This window comes from Hypanus sabinus, chromosome 10, assembly GCF_030144855.1.
Source record: "Hypanus sabinus isolate sHypSab1 chromosome 10, sHypSab1.hap1, whole genome shotgun sequence".
Taxonomy (NCBI): domain Eukaryota; kingdom Metazoa; phylum Chordata; class Chondrichthyes; order Myliobatiformes; family Dasyatidae; genus Hypanus; species Hypanus sabinus.
Window position 1 is genome coordinate 132,258,172 of NC_082715.1, and position 20,474 is coordinate 132,278,645.

The following is a 20,474-nucleotide window of genomic DNA, read 5'->3' on the forward strand; positions in this document are numbered from 1 at the left end:
CAGGAGCCGGATGGTTGAGAGGTAATAACTGTTCTTGAACCTGGTGGTGTGAACCCTGAGGTGTTGGTACTTTCTACCTGATGGCAACAGTGAAAAACGAGCATGGCCTAGATGGTGATCTCTGATGATGGATGCTACTTTTCTACAACAGTATTTCGTGTAGATGTGCTCAGTGGCTGGGGGGACTTTAACCGTGATGTACTGGACTTAATCCACTACCTTTCGTCAGATATTCTGTTCAAAGGCATTGGTGTTTCCATACCAGACCATGATGCAGCCTGTCAGTATACCCTCCACTGCACAACTATAGAAGTTTGGCAAAGTTTCAGGTGTCATGCCAAATCTCAGCAGACTCCTAAGGAAGTTGATGTGTGACTGTGCTTTCTTTGCAATGGCACTTAGGTGCTGGGCCCAGGACAGGTCCTCTGAAATAGTTACACCTATGAATTTAAAGTTGCTAACCCTCTCCACCTCTGATCCCTTGATGAGGACTGACTCATGGACCTCTGGTTTCCTCCTCCTGCAGTCTATAATCATCTCCTTGGTCTTGTTGATACTGAGTTGTTATTGTGGCGCCACTCAGCGAGATTTTCAGTTAAAGGAGCAGACAGAAGATTCTGTGGACATAAAAGAGACACCCAGATGGGTCCTGATGAAGGATCTGGGCCCGAAACGTCAACAGTGCTTCTCCTTATAGATGCTGCCTGGCCTGCTGTGTTCCACCAGCATTTTGTGGGTGTTACCCAGGTGGTATGTTGCTTCCCAGGTGCCAGGGTCAGGGATGTCTCAAGTTGTGTCCACATCATTCTAAAGGGCAGCATCTAGAAGTTGTAGTACGTATCGGTACCAATGGCATAAGAAAGAAAATTCTGAAGAGAGAATATAGGGAGCTAGGTAGGAAGCTGAAAAGCCAAACCTCAAGGGTAGTAAATGTACGACCTGTACAAAAAAAGGGCAGATTACACCTGAACTTGAGGGATCCAGTAGTTTGCAGGCAGATTGCTAAAACTGTTGGAGAGGGTTTAAGCTCATTTGGCAGGGCAGTGGGAACCACAGAGAGAGATCAGAAGATGGGGCAGTTAGTATGCAGGTAGATGCAGCATGTAGAGAGTCCATCAGGAAGGATAGGCAGTTACTAGAGCAAAATTGTAGTCACTGGGATGAGTTGAAGTGAGTCTTTTTTAATGCAAGAAGTACCAGGAACAAGGGTGATGAATTTAGATCATGGGTTAGCACATGGAACTATAATTTTGTGGCCATCACAGAGACTCGGCTGTCACAAGGGCAGGAATGATTGCTGGATGTTCCAGGGTTTAGATATTTCAAAAGGGACAGGGAGGGAGGTAAAAGAGGCTGGGTGGTGGCATTGCTAATGAGGGATAATATCACAGCTGCAGAAAGGAAGATGTTGTAGAGGGATTGTCTACTGCATTAATATGGGTGGAAATCAGAAACAGGATGGGGACAATTACTTTATTGCGAGCATTCTGTAGACCCCCCCCCCCCCCAATAGTAGCTAAGACACAAAGCAACAGATCAAGAGGTAGATTGTGGAAAGGTACAAAAATATCAGGGATTGTTGTCATGGGTGACTTAAATTTCTCTAATACTGATTGGCACCTCCTTAGTGCAAAATACACACACACACACACACACACACACACACACACATTCCAGAAAAGTTGGGATATTTTCCAAAATGCAATAAAAACAAAAATCTGTGATATGTTAATTCACATGAACCCTTATTTAACTGACAAAAGTACAAAGAAAAGATTTTCAATAGGTTTACTGACCAACTTAATTTTGTTCTGTAAATATACACAAATTTAGAATTTGATGGCTGCAACACACTCAACAAAAGTTGGGACAGAGGCAGGTTTACCATTGTGTTACATCACCTTTCCTTTTAATAACACTTTTTAGTCGTTTTGGAACTGAGGATACTAATTGTAGTAGATTTGCAATTGGAAATTCTCTGCAATCTTGCATTGGGAAATGTTCCTTTTGAACTGACTAACAATTCTGTCACGACTTTTGGCACAAGGGAGTGAGCCACGACCCATCCTTGCTTGCAAAGACTGAGCCTTTGATGGATGCTACTTTTATACCCAGTCATGATACCTTGCCTGCTTAATGTGGAGTCTTCCGAACCGGTGTTACTTGAATATTCTGTGCACTTTTCAATCTTATTTTAACTCTGTTCCCGCTTTTGTTGAGTGTATTGCAGCCATCAAGTTCTAAGTTTGTGTATATTTACAAAATACAATTAAGTTGGCCTTTAAAAATATAGAAAGTCTTTTCTTTGTACTTTTGTCAGTTTAATACAGGTTCATGTGAATTAACATATCACAGATTTTTGTTTTTATTGCATTTTGGAAAATATCCCAACTTTTTTGGAAATGGGGTTTGTGTATGTGTGTGTGTGTATATATATATATATATATATTGAGTGGAATTTGTTAGGTTTGTCCAGGATGGATTCCTGACCCAATATGTGGATAGGCCGAGTAGAGGAGAGGCCGAGTGGAGGACCATAATTCCCTTGCCTTTGCTATAGCCTTGGACAGGGATAGATGCATATGGAAAGTAATTCATTGGTGGACTGGGAATTATGATGCTGTTGGGAGCATAATTGGGAATGGGTGTACTCAAGAAAATGCCCCATAGAGGTACGATGGGGTTTAGGCAGCACTTGCATGGAGTTCTTGAGGCAGGTAAAGCATGATTCGGTGAAAGAACCATGGTTGACAAGGGATGTGGAACATCTGGTCAAGAGAAAGAAAGAAGCTTGGTTAAGGTTTTGGAAGCAAGGACAGACAGGGCTCCAGAGAGTTATAAGTTAGCCAGGAGGTTGCTGAAGAATGGACTTAGGAGAGCTAGAAAGGAATATGAAAAGGCCTTGACAGGTAGGATTAAGGAAAAGCCAGGGTGTTCTAAACATACATGAAAAACAGGTGGTTTACTAGACTAAGGATATGACCGATGAGAGAAAGAAGAGGAAATGTGCCGGAAGTCGGAGGATGTGAATACTTTGCTTCCGTATTTACCAATAAGAGGGATCTTGACGTTTGTGAGGACAGCATAAAACAGGCTGATAAGGTGGAGCATGGTGATGTTAAGAAAGAGGAAGAGTTGGAACTTTTGATAAATATAAGGATAGCTAAGTCACCAAGGCCGGATGGAATATACCTCAGTTTACTGCAGGAAGCAGGGAAGAGATTTCTGTTCCCTTGGCAATGATCTTTGGGTTATTATGCCGTAGGAGTAGTACCAGATGATCGGAGGGTGAAAGATGTTATTCGTTTGTTCAAGAAAACTTGTAAGGATAACTCTGGGAATTATAGACCTCTGAGTCTTACTTCAGTGGTAGGCAAATTATTGGAGAAAATTCTTAGAGACAGGATTTTAGAGCACTTGGAGAAACATATTTTGATTAAGGTGAGCCAGTATGGCTCTATGAGGGGCATGCCATGCCTCACGAGCCTGATTGAATTCTTTGAGGATATAAGAAATCACAACGATAAAGGAGAGCAGTTGATGTGGTGTAAATGGAACTTAGTAAGGTGTTTGACAAGGTTCCTCATGGTCGGCTCATTCAGAAAGTCAGTGGGCACGGGATCCAGGGAAACTTGGCTATGTGACCTCAGAATTGACTTGCCCGTAGAAGGTAGAATCTGCCAGTGGATGGAACATATTCTGCCTGGAGATTGGTGACCAGTGGTGTTCTGCCTTGAACCCTTGTTCCTTGTGATTTTGTTATAAGTGACTTGAATGAAGAAGTGCAAGGATAGGTTAGTAAGTTTGTAGATGACATGAAGGTTGTTAGTGTTGTGGATAGTGTGGAACATTGTCGTAAGTTACAACAGGACATTGACAGGATGCAGAGCTGGGCTGAGAACCGGCAGATGGAGTTCAACCCAAAAAAATGTGAGATGGTTCACTTTGGAAAGTCGAATTTGAAGGCAAATTGCAGGCTGAATGACAGGATTCTTGACAATGTGGAGGAACAACAGGATCTTGGGGTCCATGTTCATAGATCCCTCAAAGTTACTGAGCATGTTGAGAGGATTGTGAAGAAGGCGTATGATATAGTGGTCTGTATTGGAGGATTGTGTTCAAGAGCCACATGCTAATGTTGTGGCTCTATAAAATTCTGATTAGAGCACACTTGGAATATTGTGTCAATTCCGGTTGCCTCATTATAGAAGGGTGTGGAAGCTTTAGAGAAGGTGAACAGGAGATATACCGGGTGCTGCAAGGATTGGAGAGCATATCTTAAGAGGACAGGTTGAGTGAGCTGGGGCTCTTTGGAGTGAAGGAGGATGGAAGGACTGGAGGCAACTGGATAGAGTTCTACAAGATGATGAGAGACATAGATCGAGTAGATAACCGGAGACTTTTTCCCAGGGTGGAAATAGTTAAAACATGGGGCCTAATTTTATAGGTGGAAAATATAGAGGAATGTCAAGAGGTAAGATTTTTGCACAGAGAGTGGTAGGTATATAGAACACCCTGCCAGATGTGGTGACAGAGGCAGATAGATTAGAGGCATTTAAGAAGCTGTTTGATAGGCACATAGATGATAAAAATGGAGGGCTGTGTTGGAGAGAGGTATTAGATTGATCTTGAGTACCTTAAAAAGTTGGCACAACATTGTGAGCAGAAGGGTGTCAGTGTGGTCTAGTGTTCTGTGTTCTGTTATAAATGCAAATAATGTCAAGCCCAACTTTTGGCTTGAGCATATCTTCAGTACTCAAACTGGGTTGTTGTCTGGTCCTGTAGCTTTTCTGGTATTCAGACCGTTTCTTGATTTCCCTTTCATTCAGTTGATTCAAGGTTGGCATCAATGATTTTTGTGATCACATGTAAGGATAAGTTGGAAAATCCACTCAGCACCTTTGACAGAAGCTGACTGCAAAAGTTCAGATTTGTCTTTAGTATGTTATGTGAGTTTGCCAACAGTGTTGCATAAGTGATTCTGGATTGGCTATTATTTCATTAACCACAACTGTCCTTACCTAAATGTTAGACTTGTCAGAAGTTTTGTGTCACCTGTTGGTTTTAGAAGTACTTTGTTCAGTTTGTAATATGCTGCTACAATATTTTTGTTACATTTCCAGGCTTGAGTCACCTTATTAAATTGGGCTTGGCCTTTCAGTTTGATTGAATCCGGATTCAATCCTGAACTCTGATTCTGTCTGTAGTTTATAGATTGTAGATTCAGTCTGTTTGCAGTTCTTCCTGCAACTACAATGGCAAACTCTCCATTTCCTTCTGCACACCAAAGGTGTTTGGCAGGTTAATTGCCTACTATAAATTATCCCTGGCATTGTTGGAGAGTTGATAGATCTCTGAAAGAAAATTGGTGCACGTAGGTCGCAGAGTGGGATTTGAGAGAACCGGCATAATGTTGCAAGGACATGGAAGGTTGTTAGCTAACAATAAAGGAGAACAAATTACCACCTCACATTATCTTTATAATTTTGTGTGATCCATTCAGTGCTGAAAATGTAGTTTCATCCACACTGGAGGGAGCAAATGCAGATTGAATGAGCACTTTGGACAACACCCTTCTCATTCTGAATGGACAACTTTGAATTTCCAGTGACCTGTCATTTCAGTTCTCCATTCCGCTCCCACTCTGACCTTTGCCTTTGGTGTAATTCTCTGGTACAACAATGCCAAAACATAAATTCATGGAATGGAACAACCTCTTCTGTCTGGCAGTTCTTCCTGGTTGTTGCTCTTGGGTTCAGTATTGAACTTGATGATTTCAGGTAGCCACATTGTTCTTTTTATTTCTCCACAGATATGGCTGTCTCTTTTTCATCAACTTATCTTCTTCCCTGGACTACAGGGACATTCATAGTTCTCTTCCCTGTTACTTCTTTCTGCAGCACATTCACTTATTCATTTCTGAAGTACTGAATCTGTTGCTTTTGTCACAGATGATGTCTGATCTGCTGAGGGATGCCATCATTTTCAATATTTGTGTCAGATTTCTAGTATCTGCAGTTTTCTTGCTTTATTAGAATGTTTGATGTTACATATTTCTATACGACCAGCTATCACATTTGAAATTTTGCAAGTGCCTGATTTTTTTTTTTGGCTGTGTCTGTTTGGGTACTATTCTTATTCATTTCTAATCAATTATTTCTATTGACATTTAAATTTAACAGAAAGCTGTTGACACAAACAAGATAAAATCTGCAGATGCTGGAAATCCAAGCAACACACACAAAAAGCTGGAGGAACTCAGCAGGGCAGGCAGCATCTATGGAAAAAGGTACAGCCAATGTTTTGGGCCGAAACCCTGAAGCAGGACTTAGCCCAGAGGGTGTTGGACCGAAATGTTGAGTATACTCTTTTCCATAGAAAGTTCTTGAAGTTGTTTTCCCACTCAGTGAGATCATAATTAATCTATGGCATAATTACATTCACTTGTACCCTTCTCCCATAACTCCTTCCCAAAGTTAATGAAAATCTATCTTTCTTGCATTTAAAAGTAGAAACTGAGAAATGATCAAGTTCTGTTTGGGTAAAAGAGGTAGAAATTTCTACCACTGTATGTTGAAGTTTCTTTGGTTATAAGTGGAGAATGAAAGTTGTTCAAAGTTCAAAGAAAATTTATTACCAAAGTATGTATAAATTATACAACCTTGAGATTCATCTGCTGACATTCAGCTGAAAAGCAAGAAACCTGAAAGAACCCAATTTAAAGAAAAGGAAGACCAACATCCAATGTACAGAGAAAGAGAAAAAAAACAACACAAATCATGCAAACAACACTCCAAAACAAAACTGAGTCCGTAAACCTATATCCCAGACCTGTTGTATACATGATTGGTATATAGTATTAAGCTCTGTGTTGAAATAAAGTATATAGTGAAGAATGAACTATCTGACAATTTGAAGAACTTTTTTCTTTGTAAGATAGCTAATTGTAAAATCCTAATTAGGATACTTTTACTGAAGATTGGCCACTATGATGGTACTTCAAGATGAAACGGTTCATTCACTTGTCAGAACTGAATCACAACCTGAATCCTTCTGGTCATTTAATGTTGTGACTAACAGTAATGGATCCTGTGTGACTGTATCATTGGTGCCTGCCTCAGGGTAAGTGATCAAAATGCTTCTGATTGAAAGTGAAAGTGGATCGAACATAATTTCTATTTAATGGAAATGTGAGGATTAGCTATTTTTTTCTGTATTTGAAGATAATTAACTAAATTTAATTTAATAAATGCTTTTCAGTATTGGCTGGCAATTATTTATGGGAGTTTGAAAACTTGCCTATGAAACCTTTTCCATTGTAGGAACCCTTGTGACTACATTGAAGGAAAAGTTAGTTGTTGTATTACTTCAAGAGTTTTAAAAATTAAATGTTAGGTTTGCTTGGTTTTGTGTATGATCTATTTTTGTGCCGTTAGAGTGGAGAGGTAAGAACACCTTCAATTGAATTTCATTTGTATATTTCTTTATGGTAAAAGGCTGGATTAGATTATTGAATAAATGATAAGTGTACTGAGGAAAGCAAACATGATTAGCCCAAGCATAAATACAAGAGTTACTGCAGATGCTGGAAATCTTAAGTAACACATGAGAAGTGCTGGAGGAACTGAGAAGGTCCGGCAACATACTGTATATGGGGATGGACTAAACAGTGAATGTGGGATGTAGGGTCTTGGCCCAGAACACCAGGACTGCAAAAGAAGTGAGTAGAAGCCAGAATAAAAATGTAGGGGAAGGTGAGGGAGTATATGCTGGCAGATGATCGCTGAGACCAGTTGTGAAGGAAGGTGGATGGGTGGGAGAATGAAGTTAGAAACTTGGGGGAGATAGGTATTAGAGATCAAGCGCTGAAGAAGAAGGAATGTGAAAGGAGAGTACAGTGGACCATGGAAGAAAGGGAAGGAGGAGGGGTGAAAAGGTAACCGGAATGAGAAATGGGAAAGACTTGGAGCCATAGGGGTCAGGCCCATAAGACTGGAAATGAGGAAAAATTTCCTCACTCTTGGTAGTGTGATTTTTCTATTACTAAAGACTTGAGGATCCTTCTTTGGCTGAGGTGGCATCCAAGGTGATCAGGGTTTTGGGGATGAAGTGGGTTTTTCAGTTTGTGGTTATGGGAATGAAGTGGGCACTTCAGGTTAAAGTTGAAGATTTCATTTTCAGTAGTAAAATTATGACTTTTACCAAATAATACTCAATAGTTTTCATTTTCTTATTTTGAATGGAGCTATGGGAAAGGAAAATAACAGACATTTTGTTACATATTTTATTTATAAGGCACTTGAAATTAAACATCAGGCATTTTTTTTCAGTCCTTGTTCAACCCTTTTTAAAAATCTGTTGAGTTGTCTGAGATGGGAGATCTGTGTATATAATCTAATTAGTTCAATTTCAAGACCTCCGTTCTTGAAATGAAGTGAATCTTGCCAAAGTGCTGTCGTGCTTGAAACAAATACTGAATTCTGCAGCCGATTCCCCAACTATATAGAACTTGTTTTAACGCACCCTGTTGCTAATTACTCAGAATAGACGGTGGAAGTGAAGCATGTTGTTCTTGGCATTGGTGAGCAATGCCTTTCAGAGCCTAAATATTACCAGCTTTGAGCACAATTCGCCTCTTAAAATGTTATATAGATGTGATGTAGCACTGCAATTTCAAGTTGTTGTAAGCAATTTGTTAATTTTCTAAAATGCCCTCCAGAGAGTTTTAATCATGGTCATAACGGGAACTGACAGATTTCTTCCAGTCCTTGTTCACCAGTAACGTCATGCATTTCAAGCAGGCTTTTTGTATAAAACCTTTATTTACTTTGGAAGTGCTCTCCTTCTGACTACATTAACTCAATTGCCCTTTCCTATATGTCTGAATGTGAAATGCTGGATAATCATTCCGAATGTGAAATGGTTTGCTAAATATCCCTAATTATGAACATTCTCCTATCTGAGTAGTTGCTTGGAGCAATCAAAATTTTACATACATAGCCCACATATTCAGTCAAATGTTGTTTTGCCACCAAAAGTGGAGTTCACATCCTCTTCTGACAATCATGTGGATTTCTTCCAGAAGCTTCTCTTTCCTCCCATATCCCAGCTGTTGGTTAATTGGCTACAGTAAGTTACTTCTAGGTTAGGTGGGTGGAAGCGAGACTTAAGTGGCATTGATGGGTACGTGAGAAACAATGGGTTACAGAAGCAAATAAGAATGGGATTGATAGGCTTCTTCTGCTCAGAGCTAGCATTAACTCAAAGTTCAAAGTAAATTTATAATCAGAGTACATACATTAACACATACTGTAGTAATTTTATTTATTGCATTGTACTGCTGCCACAAAAAAAAAATCAATTTCCTGACGTGAGTAACAATAAATCTATTTCTGATATGGGATATAGAGTGGGAAGGGGACAGAGAGAGGGGAAACACAGTTGGGAAAAGGGGAAGGGAGGGAGCAGGAAGCACCAGCGAGACATTTTGTAATAATCAGTAAACATATTGTCTGGAATCAAATGACCTTGCGTAGGTGTCTCAAGGCTGGGTGTCTGCACGCATGCCACCCTCACCCCTAGCACTCCTTCTCTGCCTCCTATCCCGCACCTTTCCTGTGGTGTTTCACCCTCACCATTCTCAACATCTTTTGTTCCTGCCAATGTTATAAAGTTGCTGTCCACTCCATGTTTACAATACAGTACTGTGCAAAAGTCTTAGGCACATATCTATGTAACTAGGTGTCGCCATATACAACTCTGAGATTTAATTTCTTGTGGGAAATCACAGTAAAAACAAGAAATTCAGTGACTTGATGACCTCTTGTCTCATCGTAAGTAATTTAACGTAACATAGTCAGTGATACAGTAATACAACTCATATAGTACCAGGGACTTGTATTCAACCTTGAATCCTGTAAAGTTTGCACATTCTCCTTATGACCTCAACTTTGCAGAATTTGGATGGCGGTGCACGAACATATCCTCATGTGTACCCTTGGAGGAGAAACCTCATCACCAAATAGCCAGCCACTGTATCACGTGCCATCATAGATCTCATTGAGAGATCTCCCCTTCACAGCCTCTGATTTGATAGTTCCCTAACCCTTATCGCTTGTTTCATTCTCCTACACAAGATCCATAAGCAGGACTACCCAATAGGCTCATTATTTCTGCTTGCTCTTGCCTCACTGAACATACTTATTCATGCTTTGACATTTCTTGTCCGCCCTTTATTCAATCTTCACCGTCTACATCTGTGACACCTGCATGTTCTCTACTATTTAAATAGTTCTCAATTTCCTGGCCCTAATGACCTTGTCTTCTCTGTGGGTGCTCAATTCCATTCCCATCAGGAAGGCCTTGGGGCTCTGTGTTTCATTCTAGAGTAAATATCCATCCGGTTCCTCTCTACGAGCACTCACTTCCAACTGGTCAGGCTTGTTTTCACTCTGGATGACTTCTCGTTTGATTCCTCTCACTGCCTACAAATGAATGTATAGCCCATGGGCCTGAGCTACGCAAGTCTTTTCTTTAATATTCTTGTTGTCTATCCGGAGCAGTCCTTGTTCCAGACCTCCACAGGTACCACTCCCTAATTCTTCGCTACATTGGTGCATACTTCTGCTTTCTTGTTGAAACGGTCAGTTTTATTAAGTTTTCGGCTGGCTACCCCTACCCTCAATTTACTTGGACTATTTCTGGTATCTCCCCCATTTTCTGGATCTCTCTCTGTCCATTTTAAGAGACAAATTATTCACTGACGTTTGCTATAGACCACACCTCCTCTCACTGTGTTTCTCAATCAACTGTCCCTTTCAATCAGTTTTTTCATCTCTGCCATATCTGTCCCTGAGATAAAACTTCCCATTCCAGAATATCTAAAGCCTTTCCTTTTTGGGAAATGCCTTTCCCACTGCTCTGATTGATGGATCCTTCAAGCAGTCGTTCTTCTTTTCTGCTCTCTCCTTACAGAACAGGGGTCGAGTTCCCTCCATGCTCACTTTTCACTCTTCCAACCTCTACATTCAGCACATCAATCTTCATTATTTCACCAGTTGCAACTCATCCCACTGCACATCGTCTTCTCATCCTTTCCACCTTTCTGCAGAGGCCACTTTCCCAAGGCTACCTGTTTTGTGCATCACTGTCAGTCTCCAGGCAGTTTCCCCTGCAGCTGCAGAGGGTGCAACCCTTCTCGCCCAACCTCCTCCCTCACCACCATCCAGGGATCTAAACAGGAAGAGATACACTTCCTCTAATTCTGTCTATTGCAGTTGGTGCTCTCCATGTGACCTTCTCTGTCAGTGAGACCAAGCACAGGCTGGGCAGCCGTTTAGTTGAGCACTCGTGCCTCAGTCCCTGGCTATTTCTATTTTGCCTGCAATTCCCACATTGACCTGAATTCTCCGCTTTCATGTAGCCTGCTCCCCCTCTGTCATTTTCTCTCTTCTCCTGATCCACCTAGAACTCCTCCCACCACCCCCCCCGCCATACACACATGCTCTCTTTCCTGGTTGTCCCCCGTCTTATTGCGTCTACCAATCACCCACAATTTCTACCCACTCAGCACTCAGTTCCCTATCTTCTCCTCTCCCCCCCACTATTCCCTTTTGCTCATCATCCCATTCTTGTCTTCAAGTTCCTGAGTGTCAACATCTTAGGCTTTATCCTTGTCCCAGCACATGAATACAACCATGAAGAAGGCCCTTCAGCATCTCTACTTTCTTAGAACTGTAAGATTTGGCATGTCATCAAAGACTGACAGACTTCAAAAAATTTACATCAACAAGTGGTCTAACTGGTTGTATCTGGTATGGAAACTCTAATGCACAGGAAGGGAAGAGGCTCTGGAGCAGGGGTTCTCAACCTTTTTTATTGCAGGGCCCCCTACTACGAACCAGGTGGTCCATGGACTCCAGGTTGGGTGCCCCCGGGTCCACAAGAGTCACAGACCCGGCAAGTTCCACTGTGGGTACAGCTTCTCCCCGCCACTGAGGACACCAACAAAAGGCAACATCTCAGAATGGCAAAATCAGTCATTAACCCCACTGAACTGGCCAAGCCCTCTTTTTGATGCTACCACCGAGCAGGAGGTACGATATGAAGGCTCCACAGCAGCTTCTTTACCTCTGCAATCAGGTTCTTGTACAGGCCCGAAAAACCCTAATCTGCCCCTGACTGTATTTCCTTTGTCTCAGTGTGTACTAAAGTCGTTCTGTTTATTTCAACAAGTAATTTACATGTTATGTATATTAATTTGTCATTTTAATTTTGAATTTTTATTTTATTGAGGTACAGTGCAGAAAAGGCCCTTTGAACCATGTCCCCAGCAATCCCCCAATTTAAACCTCGCCTAATCACGGGACAATTTACAAAATTTAATTAACCTGCCAACCATTATGTCTTTGGACTGTGGGAGGGAACTGGATCACCTGGAGGACTCCCACGGGGAGAACATACAGACTCCTTACGGGCTGCGATGGGAATTGAACTCGAGTCGCCTGTGCTGCAAAGCGTTGGGCTGTTTACAATGTATTGTGCCACAGTTGCAAAAAAGCTGAGTTTAATGACATTGATGCCTATGACAATACCCTTGAACCTGGAACCTGTACCTGTCTAGCCTGTTGAATGTTCTTGAGAACTGTGATTGACGAAGGGTGGCACAGTAGTTAGCATAATGCTTTACAATGCCAGCGACCTCACTTCAGTTCCCACCACTCCGAGATTGCATGGGTGTCTCTTAAGGCTACGTCCACACTACACTGAATAAATCCATAACCAAGCTTGTTCTCTTTGTTTTTACCCTCCTTCCACACTAAAATGGCGTTTTTGTCCCCGAAACCGGAGCTTTTCAAAAACACTTTCCAGGGTGGGTATTTTTGAAAACGCTGTCAGACGGCAGCACGCCATTTCATTGTTTTCTTGAACGCAACCTAACAATTTCAGTAAAGACAGCAACGAGACTGAAGCCAGAAGAGTTAGAAATGTACTCACCAAATACTTTGACCCATAACTTACTGAATAAATAAGTATACTGTCCTCACTTTGCCCTGTTTTCTGCCCTTGCTCATATGAAGGTAATTTACCTATTTATTCAAGTACTTCTCTGACAATAGATGTGTAACAGCCTAATGCAACATTGTATGGAAATACAGGATAATATTTATGCAGACATGTTTTACACATTTAACAAGAGGCTTTATTAATGCAACAGAGTTAGTCAGTTTTTCAATGTTCGTCGTCAGCCGGATCATACAGTCCGTGAGCTCCCTATTGGTTGCCTCCATAAGCTTCAGTATTAATTTTTTTTTACTTTTAAATCCTCCTACGCGAGAGCCAACAGCTGCCCGTCATTTAAGTTTTTCTAGTCTGTAACTGAACAAACACACACCGTCTTTCACGGCGAGATTCGACACCAAACATGTCGCTTGTTTTCGGTGGATGTGTCCTGCGCACGTGCAGTAGAAGGAGATTCGCCGAAATCTTTGTTTCTATCTGGATGGAGATATTTTAAAAAACGCATAGTGTGGACGCCTATCGTTTTTACGTGAAACCGGTGTTTTCAAAATTATCCTGTCTAGTGTAGATGTAGCCTGAGAGTCCGGTTTCCTCCCCCGGTTACAGGTTACATGGCTGTGATTGGTGGCATGGGTTCATTGGGCTGGAAGGGGCTGTTATCGCTATATCTCTAAATAAATAAAAAATATCATATTTAACAGAAAATTAAAAGAATTATTATACAGTATGTTTTTATAGTCTAAACATTATTCCAAAATCTATCAGGCATGTATTGTTTTCATTAATTTTCTTGGTAAGGAAACTCCACTGCACAGAACGATGTTTAGAGTTGTGACAAGCATGAAGTGCTTTGTTTAAGCATTCTATTTCTTTTAATTGTTCTTTTTTGGGTGGAGCACACACACCAAATTCAAGCCTGCCTTCACCTGAAACGGGCTGAGAAATAGCACATTTTGATCAGCATGGGATAAATGTATTTCAGTCCCCATTATGTTAGTGAGTTTTATATTCTCTCCTTAACATTGTTTGACAACCTTGGCAGCTTCCATTACGAATGTTGACATAGGAATATGTAATATTAATGTGGGCAGAAAGTGCATGTGCTCTAAGAAATTTTAATACTGACAGTCTTCATGTTTGTCAGTAGTATAAAAAGATAAATGACATATTATTTTTCTGTTTTTCTTCCAATCATTTAATTTTGTGTCCTACTTTAATAGAAGTCCATAACTTGTGAAAACCTGTTAAATATGATAGCCCTTTTTTAACTGAAGACCTTTGTGTTTTTCCAGCAACATTACTGGTCAGTCAGAGCATGATTGCTGATCCTAACCCTAACCCCTAGCCAGAAAATGCATTCCATCAGCATCAGAACTAGCCAGTTTAAACAGAAAAGTCATTTAAATGATTGTCAGAAAAGCATTTTAAATAAAGTATTTTAAGCACAAGAATATTCCTCTGTTCTTGAGCTTTTCACTTGACTGAATTCAGCAGGGTTTCTGTGAATGGTTATATTTAAAATCTTATTATTTTGTCTTCTATTTACTATTACTGTACTTGTAAATTGTTGCTAATGTTTTGCTGTTCTGTATTATTAAAAAATTGCTTTTGTAGTCTTTACATCCTTCTAGCTACTTGCCTCTATCCACTTTCTATCAAAGTTCGAAGTTCAAAGTACTATCAAAGTACATATACGATATACAACCATGAGATTCCTCTCCTAACAGGCAGCCACAAAACAAAAGAACCCATCTAAGATAAAGAAAACCATCACCCAATGTGCAGAAAATAAAAACACATCATGCCTTTAAAAGAGAACTGATATAAAGGACTGTCGAACACCCAATGTGCAGAGAAAAACAAACACATAATGCACACAATAATCACAAGAAAACAAATAGCGTTCTGAGCTGAAGTCGCAAAGTTCAGTGCAGAGCTGAATCATGGAGCAGCAATCTGAACCAGCACATCCTTTGCCCTGGGCCGGGGTCTAAATCACCACTCAAACATCGGGTTCAATTGCCTCGATATGCTTTGGGGACAGGACCTCACTGCTATGCTTTGGCCTGTAGCTGTCCTTTCCAGTTCAGTCCTGCACTTAAATTGTGGTACTAAATGATATCTGTGGCAATAGTTCACATTCTAATGAAAAGTTAATTTTTATTAAACAATTTAAAAATTACAGATTTATTTTGGTGAAATCAGAACAGATCAGAAGAGATGCAATTTCATGAAAGCATGTTTTCTATTGTCATGTGAACTGTTATTGCTCCTTTAAGACCATGAAGTCTAATTGCTAAAAGTGGTCAATATTGAAGTAAATTTCTTTTGATACAATTTGAGATAAATGGAGATAGTTGCTTAACTGCACACAGAAGATCATTTTCTTTCTGTTTTAATTTATGCAGACTATTTCTATAATGTGTTCAAGCCCCCTGCAGCAGTGAGACAGAAGCTTTGCAGCAAATAGTTATGTTTAACCATTTTAATCGACTAGAGTCCAACAGTATTTTATTTCTGAGCTATTTTGATGTTCAATGTCTGGTGCTTCCAACGTGGCCTCCTCTACTTTGGTGAGACCCATTGTAAATTGGGGGTCCACTTCATCAAGCTCGTCCACACCATCTGCCATGTGAAATTTCCCACTGGCCTCACATCTTAATTCCGATTCCGATTCCCGTTCTGACGTGTCGGTCCATGACCTCCTCTTATGCTAAGACGAGACCACCCTCAAGGTGGAGGAGCAGCAGCTTGTGTTCCGTCTGAGCTAGCCTCCAACCTGATGGCTTGAATATCGATTTCTCCTTCTGGAGATCAAAATCTGCGCCCCCCCCCCCCCCCACCTTTTCCCTACTCTGACATTTTACTTCTTCTCATCTGCATATTACTTCCCCCTGGGTCCCCTCCTCCTTCCCTTTCTCCTTTTGCCCACTCTTCCCTCCTATCAGTTTCTTTCTTCTCCAGCACTTGGCCTTTCCCACCCACCTAGCTTCACCTGTCACCTTCCAGCTAGCCTCTTTCCTCTCCCCCCACCTTTTAATTCAGGCATCTCCCCCCCCCCACCCCAAGTCCTGAGGAAGGGTCTTGACCCAAAACATCGACTGTCTTCTCCTTTCCATAGATGCCACCTGACCCGCTGAGTTCCTCTGGCATTTTATGTGTGTTGATGTGCAATGATGTTTCCTTAACTTTGTGTTGGATGAAGACAAGTGGTTGCTTGTTTTGAAAGCCTGGAAATAATTCATTTTGTAATATTCATTTTCAGTCAGCGAAATCTGGCAGAAATTACGGAACTGATCCATACAGCTTTTCTTGTGCATCGCGGGATAGTAAATACGATGGAGCTGATGTCATCACATGGGTCATTAAAGGATATGCAGTTTGGCAACAAGATGGCTGTTCTGAGTGGAGACTTCCTTTTGGCCAATGCTTCTGCAGGTCTAGCTCAACTGCAAAACACAAAGGTATGGTGGGGGAGGTATTATTTGTCATGCTTGTTGCAATGAAAGCGAGAAAAAATCTTCCATGATGAAGCCTTGGTTAATTGCTGTGTCAAAAGTATTTGCAGAGAGCTGAGGAACTTACTGCTTTAGAATGATAGGTTAGTTATGTATAGTAACTCAGAAGTATACCAGCTTTTTTTATTTACTTTTCTGGTACTAGTCTCTTTAATTGCTTTTAATTGAATTCTCCAGCTGCTTTTGTGGGATTCTTTTATGTTTTCAGACCACTGGACACTGCTCCTACAACTCACCCTCGAGTCATAGAACACCAGAGCAGAGAAACAAGTACTTCGGCTCATCTAGTTCATGCCAAATATTCCCGGTACTATCAACCTTCACCTGGACCATAGCCCTCCATACCCTTCCCATCCATGTGACTATCCAAGCGTCTCTAAAATGTTGAAATCAAACCCACGTCCACCAGTTGTGTGGGCAACTCATTCCATATTCTCACCAACCCTTAAGAAAACATTTTACTTTTCACCCTTAACCCATGACCTCTAGTTATAGTCTAACCTAACCTCAGTAGATAAAGCCTGCTTGTATTTACGCTGTCTGTCTCCCTCATAATTTTGTATATTTCTACCAGTCTCCCCTTAATCTATGTTCTAAGGATTAAAGTGCTAACCTGATCAACCTTCCCTGTAACTCAGATCCTCAAGTCCCAGCAACATCCATATAAATTTTCTCTGTACTCTTTCAATTTTATTTACATCTTTCCTGCAGGTACAGTAGGTGACCAAAACTGCACACAATACTCCAAATTAGTCCTCACCAACTTCAACATAATATCCCACCTTCTGCACTCATACGTTGATTTATGTGCCAAAAGCTTTCTTTACAACCCCACTTTCAAGGAGTTATGGATCTGCGTTTCCAGATCCCTCTGTTCTACCGCACTCCTCGGCGCCTACAGCTCACCATGCAAGTCTGACCCCGGGTGGTCCTCCCAAAGTGCAACACCTCACACTTGTCTGCATTAAATTCCATCTGCCGATTTTCAGCCTTTTTTCCCAGCTGGACCAGATGCCACTGCAAGTCTTCCTCGCTGTCCACTGCACCCTCAATCTTAGTGTCATCCACAAATTTGCAGATCCAGTTGATCACATTATCATCCAGATCACTGATACAGTGGACAAACAACAAAGGACCTATCACCGATCCCTGTGGCAGACCTCCAGTCAAAGAGACAACCATCTTCTATCACTCTCTAGCTTCTCCTGTGAAGCCAATGCTTATAACCATATATAACCATATAACAATCACAGCATGGAAACAGGCCATCTTTGCCCTCCTAGTCCGTGCCGAACTCTTAATCTCACCCAGTCCCACCTACCCGCACTCAGCCCATAACCCTCCACTCCTTTCCTGTCCATAAACCTATCCAATTTTACCTTAAATGACACAACTGAACTGGCCTCTACTACTTCTACAGGAAGCTCATTCCACACAGCTATCACTCTTTGAGTAAAGAAATACCCCCTCATGTTTCCCTTAAACTTCTGCCCCCTAACTCTCAAATCATGTCCTCTAGTTTGAATCTCCCCTACTCTCAATGGAAACAGCCTGTTCACGTCAACTGTATCTATCCCTCTCAAAATTTTAAATACCTTGATCAAATGCCCCCTCAACTTTCTACGCTCCAATGAATAGAGACCTAACTTGTTCAACCTTTCTCTGTAACTTAATTGCTGAAACCCAGGTAACATCCTAGTAAATCGTCTCTGCACTCTCTCTAATTTATTGATATCTTTCCTATAATTCGGTGACCACAATATTCCAAATTTGGCCTTACCAATGCCTTGTACAACTTTAGCATTACATCCCAACTTCTGTACTCAATGCTTTGATTTATAAAGGCCAGCGTTCCAAAAGCCCTCTTCACCACCCTATCTACATGAGACTCCACTTTCAGGGAACTATGCACAGTTATTCCTAGATCTCTCTGTTCCTCTGCATTCCTCAATGCCCTACCATTTACTCTGTATGTTCTGTTTGGATTATTCCTGCCAAAATGTAGAACCTCACACTTATCAGCATTAAACTCCATCTGCCAACGTTCAGCCCATTCTTCTAACCGGCATAAATCTCCCTGCAAGCTTTGAAAATCCACCTCATTATCCACAACACCTCCTACCTTAGTATCATCGGCATACTTACTAATCCAATTTACCACCCCATCATCTAGATCATTTATGTATATTACAAACAACATTGGGCCCAAAACAGATCCCTGAGGCACCCCGCTAGTCACTGGCCTCCATCCCGATAAACAATTATCCACCACTACTCTCTGGCATCTCCCATCTAGCCACTGTTGAATCCATTTTATTACTCCAGCATTAATACCTAACGACTGAACCTTCTTAACTAACCTTCCATGTGGAACTTTGTCAAATGCTTAATCCAGTTTACTTCTTCAGCTTTAACACCAAGTGACTGAACCTTCTTGACCAACCTCTGATGCAAGACCTTGTCAAATGTCTTGCTGTAGTCCATCTAGACAACATTCACTGCCTTGGCTTCATCAACTTTCCTGGTAACTTCTTTGAAAAACTATATAAGGTTGGTTAGAAATGACCTACCACACACAAAGCCATGCTAACTATCCCTAATCAATCCACGTCTATCTAAATACTTAAATATGCATTCTCTTAATACCTTCCAATAACTTTATGACAAGTGATGTCAGGCTCACTGGCCTATAATTTCCTGGCTTATTTTTAGAGCCTTTCTTACTCAACGGAACAACATTAGCTATCCTCCAATTAATCCTGTATTAATATTGATTAATACTAAATTAATATTGTATGTACGGTGTAGTTTCATTTATCAAAATCGGGAAGACAACGAACCAGAATCGATTTGGAGAAAAAAAGTCGGCATGTACACGCATGTGCACGTACACGCCTACGCACGTACACACATGCACACACAACTGCCCGCACAAGGCTTCACTGTCATTGTAGTCTTTCTTGGGGTAAACACACGTATAAAGTGGGTGCCTTTTCTTCGTAAAAACGAAAATCCTCTTTGGTTAGCGAAGACAAGTACTAATGAAAGTCTTTTGTAACAGCAAGCTGTTGTAAAGCAAACTTTCGAAAAACGGGAGCCACCTGTATTACACTCTCTGTAGTTGGGACCACTATGTACTGATTAAGGAAACTTTCCTGAACACATTTTTGGCAAACTCCTTCTCACCCAGCCCTTTTACAACATGGGAGTCCCAGTCAATATGTGGAAAGTTTAAAAACACTTATCACAATCTTATATTTTGTGCAACAGCCTATGATTTCTCTACAAATTTGTTCTTCTGACTTACACAGACCTTTGGGTGGTCCATAATATAGCCCCGTTTACATGGTCATACCTTTCTTATTTCTCAGTTCCACCCATATCGCCTCCCTAGTTGAGTTCTCCACTCTGTCCTGACAGAGCACTGCTGTGACATTTTCCCTGACTAGTGAGGCTGCTTCTCCTCCTTTAATCCCTCGCATTCTGTTGTGTCTGAAACGACAGGGCCCCAGAACATTGAACTGCTGCTCGTGCTCCTGAAATCAGGTCTCACTACTAGCTACAATGTCATAATTCCACGTGCAAATCCATATCCTAAACTTTCCTACATTACTCCTTGTATTGAAATGTATGCCGCTCAGAACATTAGTCCCACCATGCTTGACCTTTCGACTCTCGGCTTTGTAGGCAGGCTTAACAGCATCTCTCTCCACAACTACGCCACTATGTGTTCTGGCACTCCGGTTCTCATCCCCCTGCAAATCTACCCCTCCCCCCCCAACCCACCATGCAGCACCAGTGAACCTTCCCTCTAGGATTTTAATTTTACTTCCCCTCCAGTTCAGGTGCAAGCTGCCTTTTTAGTACAGATCCCACCTTCCCTGGAAGAGTGCCCAATGATCCAAAAATCTGAAGCCCTCGCTCCTACATCATCTC

At 41.3% G+C, this 20,474-nt stretch overlaps 1 protein-coding gene across 2 annotated transcripts in view; it reads left to right on the forward strand.

Annotated features, from left to right (window-relative positions):
- Nucleotides 1–20,474, forward strand: part of pdss2 (prenyl (decaprenyl) diphosphate synthase, subunit 2) — a 221,227-nt gene that overhangs the window by 108,259 nt on the left and 92,494 nt on the right. For both annotated transcript variants that reach the window (XM_059983003.1, XM_059983004.1), the window contains one exon: nt 16,286–16,484. In XM_059983003.1, the coding sequence (XP_059838986.1) occupies nt 16,286–16,484 (199 nt within the window). The remainder of the gene's footprint in view (nt 1–16,285; nt 16,485–20,474) is intronic.